Source organism: Streptopelia decaocto (genome assembly GCF_964273445.1).
Source record: "Streptopelia decaocto genome assembly, chromosome: 10".
Classification (NCBI taxonomy): domain Eukaryota; kingdom Metazoa; phylum Chordata; class Aves; order Columbiformes; family Columbidae; genus Streptopelia; species Streptopelia decaocto.
Genome location: NC_138665.1, coordinates 14,567,630 through 14,580,306, shown reverse-complemented (window position 1 = coordinate 14,580,306; position 12,677 = coordinate 14,567,630). Strand labels below are relative to the sequence as shown.

Sequence of the window (12,677 nt, the reverse complement as noted above, 5' to 3'; positions counted from 1 at the left end):
GAGCTAAGAGGGCAGGATGAAGCCCTCTGACATTTCCAGACTGCAGAAGGTGAAGATGCCGCTGCACGGGGTAGCAGAGCCCTCCCGTCACATGGGGATAAGGCTGCAGGAATGTAACATTAAGCAGAGCCAGGTTCTCATTTTTGCAGTGCCTGGGGTGAATTTTTGGGGAATGTTAATCTGATTTAAGCTGCTGTTGGATCTGGGTGGGCAGGCTTGTGTGCCCCAGTGGAAAGCACGGCTTGGCTGCCTGTATCGGATGACAGGATTGGAGCGATCCTGGGATGCTTAAAATCAAAATACAATCCTTAAGCCTCATGAAGGAGTCACAACTGCCTGTGGATGATCTCAACAGGCTTTTTTTTTTTTGACATTTATTCCACTTAAAAGTTTTTCACTTCTGCTGTGCTAACCACCTATCTGTGGGAATAATTGTACATCAAAGTAAAATTTAATGCTTTAGATTCGCTGCTAGCCAGTCTTTGGTAAAACTTCCCTGTGTCAGAAGAAGGAGCAAGAGGGAGAGTGCTGCTGAAATTTCTGCAGCTGTGAAGATTGGTTCTGTCAGCTAGGAGTGTATGCACAATCACTGCAGCATTTACACTGCTGCTCCCCAAGATGGCATAAATGGCCCGGCGCCGCGAGGGTGCCTGGCATCCCTGCGCCCGTGGAAGGGGCCACATCCAGCTCCTCCTCACCCATGCGAGTTGGGTGTCGGAGGGTCAGGCTCCTGTCCCTAGCATTGCGTCAGTATCACTGGTCTTCCAAGGATTGGCAGGTGAGCATCAAAATGCAATTTAATAAAACTGTTGGAGTAATTCATGGGACACTTTCTTTCAAAAATGATTTTGTATTGATTTATAGCAAAAGGAGGAGGTTGTTTGCAAGGACTGAGACTGGCATTACAAGGTGTAATGACTTGAAACTTTCAGAAAAAGAGGGGGTGTGTGGGCTGGGAGATAAAAACAGTCTTAACAGTAAGGGCCATTAGGCATGGGAATGGGCTTTGCTATCTTGCAAGTCGGAGCTATCACTGGAGGTGTTTGTGTTAGATAAAATGTCTAGAGGGGGTAGACTGCGAGGCAGCGGGTTGGATTTGATGACTCACAGGACCTTTTCCATTGTGTTTATGCAGCCAAAAAATGTGTGGCAGTTTAATTCATGCTAGTGTCTGGTCCATAAGCTTGTGGTGTTGTCCCAAGCATTCGAGTCTCTGCATCTACCACGCTTCTGGAGCACCCACAGCTTGCACAGGTCTGAGCACTTGGGGTGCAGGATCTGGGTCTCTTGGGTGATGCTGCAGCAGGAGCGTAGAAGAGGGTCCTCCAAGCAGTGGCATGAATAGATCACCAACATATTTGCTGACTGAAAAGCTCTGTCCCTGTGTCATTGATGTCTGCTGGGGTCAGTGGGGTACGTTAGTGGCTCCTGGGGGACTGGGCTCCTGGGCATCAAAACCTCCTTTCCTTACTGCTGGGACTTACAGATGGGACTGCTTGGGTCTGCTCGCCATCTGGGAAAATAGCCGGCAGATGGGCGTCAGGCCCCTGTTCCTTGGCTCTCTGTAGCAACGTGCTGCCCCAAGAAGGACTCTGTCCCCGGTGGCCGGTAAGAGCCTGTATTGACCTGTTGCATTTACTGTGACGTTTCTGGTCACCGGAGTTAGTTGGCTATCTCTGTAAAACGTTTTAAGCTGTCAGAGTTAATTCCCACGCTCTTTCCTCCTCCTCTGTGGTTGCTCTCCTACAGCATGTGTCTGTCTTTCTTTACTTACTTCACAAAAAGCAAAATCCATTTAAGGGGAGAAATTGGCTTAATTGCTAAAAAGAAGGATGGGAGGTGAGTAGGTGACCTTGCTGCTTCCTATCCCTGGCTTTCGCTTGCACAGCTCTCCTAATTGCCGACTCTCAGATTGTCTGTATTGGTATTTCCATTAATCGTGGAAGGCTATTTTTTTTTTTTTTATTTGAAATGTGACCTAATATAATAAATATAGGAGGAAATAGGTTTGTATTAACAATAAATTTATGGCTGTATTGTAGTGTTAAAGGGACCGTGCTAAGCCTTTTTGCGGTGTAAATTGACTTGGATTTGACTTTTAAAAACCTCTTAAACTTGCTGTTCTATAACTGCTTCTCTCATTAATGCAGTGTCTTGCTGTTACATGGTTTTATGGTCCCTGCTATTTTTTTTTGATGCATGAAATGCCTGTCGCTGTGCTCCTCTGGCATGGGGCAGCTCACAAACTGCTGATGTCAGTGGTGCTGAGTCTGTCGGAGGGCTTGATGGAGGAATTTTTGCTGCGTACTGTTTTGTAGAAGGGAAAACTGAGGCACCAGGTAGGGATGGTGGTGTGGGTCACCCTTTGCCATGTGCTGTTTTGCAGCCGTGGCAGGACTTGCAGTGGTTAAAGCTCCTTTTGCACATGAAATGCGTGTCAGACGAAGTGTTTAATGTTGTTTTTCCCAGGCTGTGCCAGGGGAAGGGCTGGGGCTGGAGGGAGGAGGGTTTCTGCTGTCACTGAGCCCTGGCAGCTGGTTTTCTCGCTGCGGTGTGCATTGCTTCTCTTCAGCAGGTACACGGTTGAACTGACATTAGTATTAATCCTGTTCTTCTAGAGTACACTTGCAAAAGTGAGCTTTGACACTTTCTAGTAATTAGTGAGACAGTGGATGTGAGTAATCCTTCTAGAGCAAAGACCTAATTTACCAAACTTGCTTTTATTGAGGGGAATAAAAACCTCCGTAGCAAAAGGGAAGTCAGAATGAGGGTTGAGAGGTGTGCGGAGCCTTCAGCCCTGTCTGGGCTGTTGGTCCCTGGTTTGGGGGCTGCTTCCTAATCCTGGTTCTAGGCAGTGCTGAGCCTAATGGGAAGCTGCTCCTGCAGCCAGGGGCACACTGCAGTTTGGGGTGGCAGATACTGAAGTGGGGGGGTTCTTGCTGCTGCCTGGCCCTGGATAGCTGGTTTTAATGGAGTTGTTGCTTACTGTTCCAGTTGCTAACAGCAGCATTAGATTAGATGTAGTTTTGCATGATGAGGGCCACAGTTTGCTACTGAAAGTTGATTGAGAATGAGACCTTTTGTTGCTGCCGCTTCCAGCTCTTCTGTTACGTGAACCCAAAATATGTTTGTTTTTTTTCTTAATTGTATTTATCACCTTTTAGCTAGCAATACTTCTCTTAAAATTGTCTACTCCTTCCAGGAGTGAGAGCATTGGGAATGTCAAAAACCAAAGTTTAGCATCACTGACCAGTGCTTTGAGTTGCAGATTGAACTGCCAGAGCAAGTGATGTTCCTTTGCCATTGTCCCCTGTTTTTTTTCTCTACCATTCTGGTGCTGGGGTGGAGGTGCTGCCCATGCGTTCCTGCAGCCACATGTCTGCTGCTGAAAATGTGTCCTTTGCAGTGCTCAGGGTGTGCCTCAGGCCCTGTCCCTCTGCAGTGGGACTTGCACAAGTGAAGTGATGGACCTTGGGCTTTCCCTGTTGCAATAGAGGAAGGATGGGATGGTGAAATTGCTGGGAGGACTCAGGAGATGTATGCTATTTAGAAGTCTGCACTAAAAAGAAAAAGTAAATTGTTATTGTTGTGCCCTCCTGTTGTTACTGTTATTGCTGTAGATGCAAAAGGATGGAGATCCCAGGCAAATAACACAGTTATTATTTGTTTTAAGTTGTTTTAAATCTTTATGCAAATTACAAGCATAGCTTGTGCGCTGAGCTACGCACATTGCTCTACTCACTGTAAATCCACAGCTTCAAATCCTGGCTCCTTTTTCCATGTCCTGCTTCATCTCCTCTGGCTGCCTGCTGCTCTTTGCAGATGTCCCGGCAGGAGGCGGCGGGGCGATGCTCCGGGGGTGCGGGCGGGAGGCGGCGGGGCGATGTTCCGGGGGTGCGGGCGGGAGGCGGCGGGGCGATGCTCCGGGGCTGCGGGCGGGAGGTGGCGGGGCGATGCTCCGGGGGTGCGGGCGGGAGGCGGCGGGGCGATGCTCCGGGGGTGCGGGCGGGAGGCGGCGGGGCGATGCTCCGGGGGTGCGGGCGGGAGGCGGCGGGGCGATGCTCCGGGGGTGCGGGCGGGAGGCGGCGGGGCGATGCTCCGGGGGTGCGGGCGGGAGGTGGCGGGGCGATGCTCCGGGGGTGCGGGCGGGAGGCGGCGGGGTGATGCTCCGTATCGCTCGGCACTGGCACATCGGTGATGGAGCGTGTGGGAGCCGCAGCGAGCAGCGTGCTGGCAGGTGTGCGTACCAGCTCTCGGGGGCCATCGCTCAGCAATCCTGTCTCTGCCTTATCAGTCTTCTCCTTTGGCTGAGCCGCTTGCTCAGGACAAATTCCAGAAATGTCATCAATTTGCCCAAATAGTAATTGCAGCAATGTGGAGTTGGTTTCTTCTCCACTCCCAGCAATTCCACCTCCTAATGCAAATTTTCTGCCCCTTCTTGTGTCTCTCTCCAGGGTTGGATCTGCAGGTATGTGTCCCCAAGGGCTTCACGTGCTGCTCGAGGAAGATGGAGGAGAAGTACCAGGCGACAGCCCGCACGAACATGGAGCAGCTCCTGCAGTCTGCCAGCATGGAGCTGAAGTTCCTGGTCATCCAGAACGCTGCTGTTTTCCAAGGTGAGCGTGGTGGGTGATCCAGACAGGTGGTGGGAGGAGGAGGCACTTCTGCTCCTCTTCCTCAGCGCCGGGCACTCAGAAGAGCAGGTGGTTGGAAGCTTTCTGTTCACTTGGTTTCATATATTTGTGTATATTACATATGGTTATTTGCAATACATAATACACCTGATTGTGTATATGGCTGCTCAGCAGGGCTTGTCCTAAATATTCCTGCAGCTGAAAAAGCAAATGTAAATTTAAAGGCTAAACCTCTTCAAGTGCAATTTTAAAAATAAATGAAAACCCACTTCTCCACAAATTAAACTATCTGTGCAAGTACTGTCTTGTCTGATTCTAACAGTCCCAAAGCCCATGTTGCAGCAATGTGATCTGCTTGCAAAGCCAGTGTAATGCTTGGTAAGCACCTGACTAAAACGTATGTATTGATTATTATGATCCACTGCAAAACAAAGGTGGCTGTTCCATGTGAAGGTGGGTAGAGGCCCCTTGTTCACAGGCGCTGCCCCTCGTGCTCTGCTCGCCTCGGGGTGTCTGAGTGCTTGGTGACCCCTGATGCAACGCTGTTTGGTGGCCGTTCTCTTCCTTCTCTAATGATGTGATGTGTTGCGTTTTTAGCAAAACTGGTCTTTAACAAGTATTTTTCTACTGTGGATACACACCAGTTTGTATTACTTAAATCTGCAATCAATTTTTTAGGACCTTTACACAAGAAAAACTTATTCCGTCCATGGTTAATGTGCAGTGAAATGATTGCTTGTTTGAGTGCTCTCCTATTGAGGTTCCATTGTTCTCTATTAATGGCGTTTTTGCCAATGTTTAAAAAAGAAGGCATGAGCAATCAAGCAGTTTTTTCCTTCATGCTGATATTTTTGCAGAATAATTGATTTATTTTTGTTCATGCCTTGCTAACAGCAAGACCTAAAGCTTGCTGAAGCCGGTGAGATTATGGCAAAGCTCTGTTCTGGTCCACAACTGACTGATGAAGTCTAATGTGTTGTTTTTCTCAATGTAAGATCAAATAAATTGCTGAGGAGGTAACAGTGTATTTTTTTCTTCCAATGCTTCTTAATACAGTGACCATTAACTTCCAATTCTGCTAAACAGAATGGGAATGAAACTTATGAGAGATTGGTTTCCTAGGCATTGGAAATGTGGAGTAGTTTCAGAGGTGGTGAATAACCTGGCTGGAATACATAGTGTCTACCTCCTCCCCTACCATTTGACAAAGACATTATAATGTTAGAGTTTCTGTTGTGTGTAGGAATGACACCCTGTGTTACTGCAGGTTGTGCACAGCATAGCAGAATCGGGTGTTTTAGCTGTGAACTTTCTGCCACTTCTGGACAGAGTTAAATCCCCTGTTTTGATATTTTTATTAAGTGTGATTTCCATCCTGGTTCTGAGAGCACTTTTCCTGTGCAGGGCTTTCAGAGCTGATGTTACTCTGAAAAGCCTCGGTATGCTGAATTGCCATTCTTCTTTGTGGTGAGGAAGAAAAGTGTTTAATTGAAGAATTGCTCACTGCTGCTTGTTATTAAAAAAGATCATGACTAATTTTAAAGATCTTTTGCAATCCCATTGTAGAAGAGGAATGCGTAGCTGGAACCATTGCTTTAATTACCTCATATAAAATGTTTTGTACTTGCCAGGGCAGATTATTAGACTTCAAATAAAATGTACTTTAAGTTTAGTCTCAAAGTCTGCAGAAGAGCACATTTTAATATAGGTGGATTTTTTTGATAGCTGGTCCAGCTATAGAAATTGTGCTTGAACCCAACATGCGGTGTCTGATTTCTTGTCTTTTGGCACTGCTAATGGTAGGAGACGGGCTTCTGCCTCTGGGCATCACTAAAGAGCTGGTGCTGGCAGGTGATGTCTCACATCAAACCCCACCAGCATGCTGTTGGCTTCATCTTGTATCACCAAGGTGTGTGCTGGGAAGATTGCTGCTGCGCTGGCACAGCTGGGGAATGTGGGATGCCCATTGCATGGAGGTGTATGACGCCCATCGCAGGGGGGATGCTGGAGCGCTCAGGGAAGAGATACTTGTGACATCGGAGCCCCTGTGGTCCCTGAGCATCTCCTGCAGGTCCTGCTGCTGTGTGGTGGCTCTGTTTGAAGCTGGGGACAGATACCCTGTGGCTTCAGGAGTTGGGACCGTAGGAGTGGGACAGCTCGAAGCAGTGCCAGCTCTGCTGGGGAGAAAGCTCTGCCCGTGTGTCTTGTGTCGGGTTGTTCCCAGTGTCTGCACTGAGGATGGGTAATGGTGCCAGTCTCTAGAGCAGGGTAGTATGTTGGTATGGAAACACATCCTAAGCACTCATATTACAAACACAAGCGTGAAACCCTTCAGAGTTAATTTTAATAAGTTTAGCCTGGCATCTAAAGGGACCGCTAGTCTGACAAAGAAAATCTCACCCAGATGTTATTATTTTACACCAAATTTAATTTCTTCCCGCTGAAGCTAGAGCGGCATCTCTACTGATAAAGATCAAGGGAAATTGTCTGGCATTTACAGAAAATCTCATCCAGGCCTATCTGTTACAATGTTCACTTAGCAAAGTTTATTAGATTATTAGTTTTAGACCCTTGGGCTTTTTTGTTCTTGCAGTTAAGAAGGAAAAATCCCAACTAAAAAAAAATCCTCCCTTTGCTAAATTTAAATGGTACAATTAACTCCTGGTCTTATCTTACAGGCATTTTTAAAAATTATGAAGATGATTTAAGTAGTGATATAATCCTTTCGAAACTTGCTGCGTTTGACAGTGTTAAAATGGATTGTAGCTGCCTTGCCTGCAGTTAAATCTTACTCTAGGATTTCTTTGGGGCAGGTTTTTTTGTTATGCAGTGTAACCGTGCTGGTATCTGCCTGTATGTGCACTTCTCAGTTCAGGTTCTCAGCTGATGGCTAGGCAGTTCTAAACTGCTCTGAAGTTCTCATCCAAATTAACGAGTGACTTAGTGCAACTAACCTGCTGTGGGAAACTGTGAGAGTCCTGCCTACACTTTGCTTTATCTCAGCCTTAGATTTTGGCTGTTTGGTGGGTCTTTTCTGGCCCTCCAACCACTTAATATTTTTCTATTAAAACATTAGAAAAAGCTCTCGACAGACCCTACTGATTTCCTAAATATTACATCTGAATCTGTGAATGTTTCAGCTTTGTGAAAGGTAAACTCGAACAGGAAAATACCAGGGTTGTTTTTGTGTGGGAGATTTATCTCTTTTTTTTCCCTCTGTTCCCTGGGCTTGGATTGTGTGCATGTTCATCAGTGTGATGCCTCCTGCTTCTCAAGTGTGGGAATTTTCTTTTGAGCGATCACTTAATTTCTTGTCTCGCATATTGACTGTATTGCACTGTAAATAATAGAAAATGAAAGCTATAGCAGCTGCTCAGATACAGCTCTCATGATACACTCCTAGTTCTTTGTCCAAGTGAAAAGGTACTTTATAAAAGGGGAAAGTGTGCAACACTGAAGCACAGAAAGACCCTCCAATGAAAGAAAAGCCTCTGCACCTATTGCTTTGTGTAGGACTTGCTGGTAATCTTCCTCCTCCAGCAAGCATGAAGCACAGGCATGGGAGAGCTGACTACTGTAATGCAGTGTGCTTGTGGAGAAAGTTGCTTTCATTATTTTCAGTGATTGCTCAAACAAGTGATGAGCAGGATCTTGCGTTGTCCTTCTGCAGCCCCGGCTGTCGACGTGAGTCAAATCCAGGAGCCGCTCTGTGCGTGGTGCAAAGGCTGAGCTGTCGGGACATGTCTGGCTGCTCTGCCACCTCCTTGCAGTGATGGACGGGCTGCTGGAGTGGAGTAGCAGTGGTGTAAATCTTGAGATACGCTGTATACCTGTTTCTGACCCTGAATCTAGCCAGCCCACCACTTGCGTGGGTGCAGAGATTGCTTCCACTCATTTCTCACAAGGTCCCGCAGGGCTGCGGAGCTGCTGGGACTTGGCTGGAAGTGTGGGGGACGTTGGGAAGGCAGGAGTGCAATTACCTGAACTGGAAAATTGGCTGGGTGCTGCAGTGCATCCCCCTTAGTGAAAGCCTGTAGGCTTAAAATTCAGAACTGATCTGTTTCATCTCAAAGGCAATGGCATTTAACCTTCTGCAAATGGCAGCTGGAAGTCTGAAGGAGCTCTGTTAGGTACCGAAGGGGAGCTTGCAGGGGCTATGGAGATTTGAGGAGCTTTTGGGATGTGTGTATTGGTGTAATTTCTAGAAAGACCGTTATAAATCAATACAGATAAACCTGCCTGTACGTGTATGGTATTCGTGTATTCGTAAGAGAGTTATGTTTCTTACTCCCTCTGGAGCTGAGCCCGCGGTGCTTCTGGCAGAGCAGGCGGTGTGGGGAGGATGTCGGTTCATCTCTTGTGTGCTGCGGTAGGATGAAGGCAGAGCTGTAACTCTTAGTCCTACTGGGCGACTGTGAGGGCTGTAAATCCTCCATTAGGCATAAATGAAGCCATTTTTGTTATTTATAGTTATTTACACTATCCATTCATATCTGTCAGGAACGAAGGCAGTTTTGACATTGCAAGCTTCTACCAGGTTATCTTTAATCAGTTTAGAGGCACCTAAGCCACAAATATATCAAATAGCCAATCCTAATGTCAGAGTCCTCTAAAGTATGACTGAATTATTTATTTTGTTATGATGAAAATGTCTGGGCTTTATTGGGTTTTCTTTGAAGAACTTGATTCTGCTTGAAGTCTAGAAGATAAAAGATCAGCAATTGTCTCTCCAAGTTTCTTATTCTGAATCCTTCAAGGCTTTTCATTTTTCACGAGCTGCTGTTACTACTTTAGAGCCAAGGTGAGGGAGCTGAAATTTCTTTTATTCTATTAAAGAGGTTTAAGTGTAGGAAAAGTTTTATCTTTACTAATTATGCCTTGCATGAGTAAATCCGAGATGCACGCAGCATCAATTAGCTGAGGAGATGGGCTGCGTGGTGGGAGCTACTGCACGTTAATCACTGAGAAGAGTCCACTGATACCAGCGCTGCCCAGCAGAGCTTGTGTCTTATTGTTTGGAATAGCTTAATACTCCAGTGTTGTTAAGCCAATTAAGTCTGACAATGCAGAGGAGTCTTTCAGGTATCAGCAGTAGGAAGAGCCTTGGTGGACAGGCTTTAGCACCGTGCTTCTAGGGACTTTGGCGTTAGCTTCTTGCACAGCTTTTCTGTGCAGGAGAAAAGTTATTGTGGTTAACCAAATAAATGTAAAAAAACTAAAAAAACACCAACAAAAAAAGCCCAACAACTTAGCAGTAGTCAAATATGATATGAGTGGAGTGGTCAGCTTAACACCTGCAGGTGTGTTGTGAAAAGAGCATGTGAAAATGTGAACTCTTGCTTGTGGGCCCATAAAATATTGAGCTGACATTTCAGAGTGGACTCAAAGAATGAATTCATTTTTGGAACAGAATATCAGAATTCTAATTAGAGTAAATAAGCACCACAAATAAATCTCTGTATCATCTTGTAATTCCTGTGCCTAATTAGTGCTCTGCTAACCAAAGTCTCTCTGTATCCTTCTCTGATCCACCTATCTCCACAGCAGCAGTTCTCTCTGAAAGCTTCTTGTTTTGTTGTTGTTGTATTTTTTTTTATTAATGTGTATTTAAAATAGGAATTGTTTCACTGGGTCAGTTCAGGCCAATATTCTGCCTTTGGCAATGGTTGGATACACAAAGTTTGCACTGGAAAACTGTGGTGATGTGTTTCCCAGGTTGATAACGATGTTCTAAACCGATGATTACAGGTAGGTGGAAAGAGCTGTCTGCATGATGAGAGATCTCTCGTTGTCAGAATTGGTCTAGGGAGGTAATGTTTCCTTTCAAATAACCAGAACTTATTGTTCATAAATCACAGTTAATCTGTTTATTACACTAGCATACGAAGCTGGAAGTCTGGAGTGTGCTATAATGCTTAGCTTTAGGAGCACAGCTGTAATAGTAGCAGCAGTTTCAAATGATTTGAAATTGGGGGATCAGCAAAATGCAGGAGTTTGTGGAGGCTCTGGGCATTAAAAATGACTGCTGAGGATTGATGAGTTTCTTTAACAAATTGTAAAATCCATCATGCAGGAGTTAGGGCATGAAACTGCCCTCCTGAGCTGCATAAACCATGGATTTGGAAGTATTGCATGACAGTGCACGCTACCAGGAAGGGAGATTTTGAAAGATGCTTGGTTTTGCTTTTCTTTCTTCCTCTCGCTGCCTGACGTATCAATGCCAGGATGGCGCTGGCACGCAGCTCCCCAGGCTCTGGGTGTGCTGGATGGGGCTGGTCCCAGGAGGAGCCTTTTGGTGCTCCTCGTGGTGCTGAGCCCGAGATGTGGGGCTCTCCTCTTGTCTGGGAACGATTCCCCCTCCTCTGCTGCAGCCTATACCGGAGTGCTCACATTTCCCATCATCTTCCAGAACTCCAAGCACATCTCGGACAGCTTTGCCCAGCCCTTGCAGCTGAAGGGGAGCTCAGCATGCACACCAGTGGCCTCTTATGCTCCCATCTGTGTTTCCACGTGGACAGGGCCTCTCTGGGTCCCCATGCTGGGTGTCCGTGAGCTGAGTGCTGCAGGACGAGGCTGCATCGTGCCCTTCGCAGAGGTCTGGCAGCAGCAGTGACCCTCCAGCACGGCTATGGAGGAGTGAAGTGTGTGTGGGAGATGTTCCCAGCCCATGCTCCCTGCTTTTGGGGTCTTCACGGCTTGAAGGGTGCATCTATAGCGAATTGTGCGCAGTTGAGATCCCTTCCCTGTGTCCTGCCTCTTCTATTCTTTCCCCTGCAATTAAATATTGCTGATGCCCTTCCCCTCATCGGTGAAATGAGGCTTGGAGGTTAAAGGGGGGATTTTTGTAACTTCCTACACGCTGCTTCAGCAGGTTTTAAACATTGCACTTAGCGTCTGGGCTTAATGGTCCCCAGTTCAGAGTGTGTGGAGGAATTCCTGGGTACCTATGAGCCTTTCTTTGGCTACCGGGATACTGTCCCCTGCCAGTTCTGCTGCTGCTTTTCTGCTGTGAAAGGGCGTTTTGGTTTAACAGCCATACATTTGCCCCCTTGACCTCCCAGCAGGAGGGGGAGAGAATTGGGGAAAAAAGGTAAACCTTGTGGGTTAAGACAGTTCAATAGGACAGAGTGAGAAATTATAATAACAATGATAAAAGAATATATAACATGAGTGATGCAGAACGCAATTGCTCACCACCCAGGGGCTGAGGCTCAGCCCATCTCCGAGCAGCTTCCCCCAAATTATATACTGAGCATGATGTTGTACGGTATGAAATATCACTTTGGCCAGTTTTGGTCAACTGTCCCAGCTGTGCCCCCTCCCAGCTTCTTGTGCACCTGGTACAGCGTGAGAAACTGGAAAGTCCTTGACTACTTAGCAACCACTAAACCATCAGTGTGCTATCATCAACATTATTCGCATTCTGAATCTAAAACACAGCACTATGTTAGCTACTATGAAGAAAATTAACTCTATCCCAGATGAAACTAGGGTGGTGCTTCCCTGCTTCCAAGGGCTGTAGGGCGGCATTGGCTATGGGTGCTGCTGCCTCTGTCCCTTCTGCTCTAAATCCGTGCTAGCAAAACGTGATCTTCTGCCTGTGTGTCCCATCAGGATGTGAACTGTGAGATAACGAGGGAGCGAGGTCTCCTGTCTTCCTCCAATGCTTCTGCTTCCACAAGTGGGCTGTTTCTTGTAATTACATTTTGAGCTACAAGTTGTCATCTTTTGATAGTTCAAGTACTAACATTCTTAAAATGCCTCCTAATGCTATAAAGCAGTCAAATTACATTTTCCTAGCTTGTAGCAGGATGATATAAGTGGCATGTTACCCTCGAATGTGGTATTTATAGAAGTGCTTGATGCCATTGAAATATTTTTTTCTGCTTTGTAATTCCAGTACAGAAATGGGCATGGCGGCATCTTCCGTCTCTTGGCCTAAAAGGATAAATAGAAGTGTTCCCATTGTGCAAAGTGTTCAAAATGCAAACAAGCTGGTTTGAATTTGCTGGGGAGGAAAGGAGGGAAGAAGCCAGCACCTAT

The 12,677-nt window shown here is 46.4% G+C and overlaps 1 protein-coding gene across 1 annotated transcript in view; it reads left to right on the top strand.

The window, feature by feature from the left end:
• GPC3 (glypican 3) overlaps positions 1 to 12,677 on the top strand; it is a 151,144-nt gene that overhangs the window by 4,967 nt on the left and 133,500 nt on the right. The window contains exon 2 of the mRNA XM_082061736.1: positions 4,455 to 4,616. Coding sequence (XP_081917862.1) covers positions 4,455 to 4,616 — 162 coding nt within the window. The remainder of the gene's footprint in view (positions 1 to 4,454; positions 4,617 to 12,677) is intronic.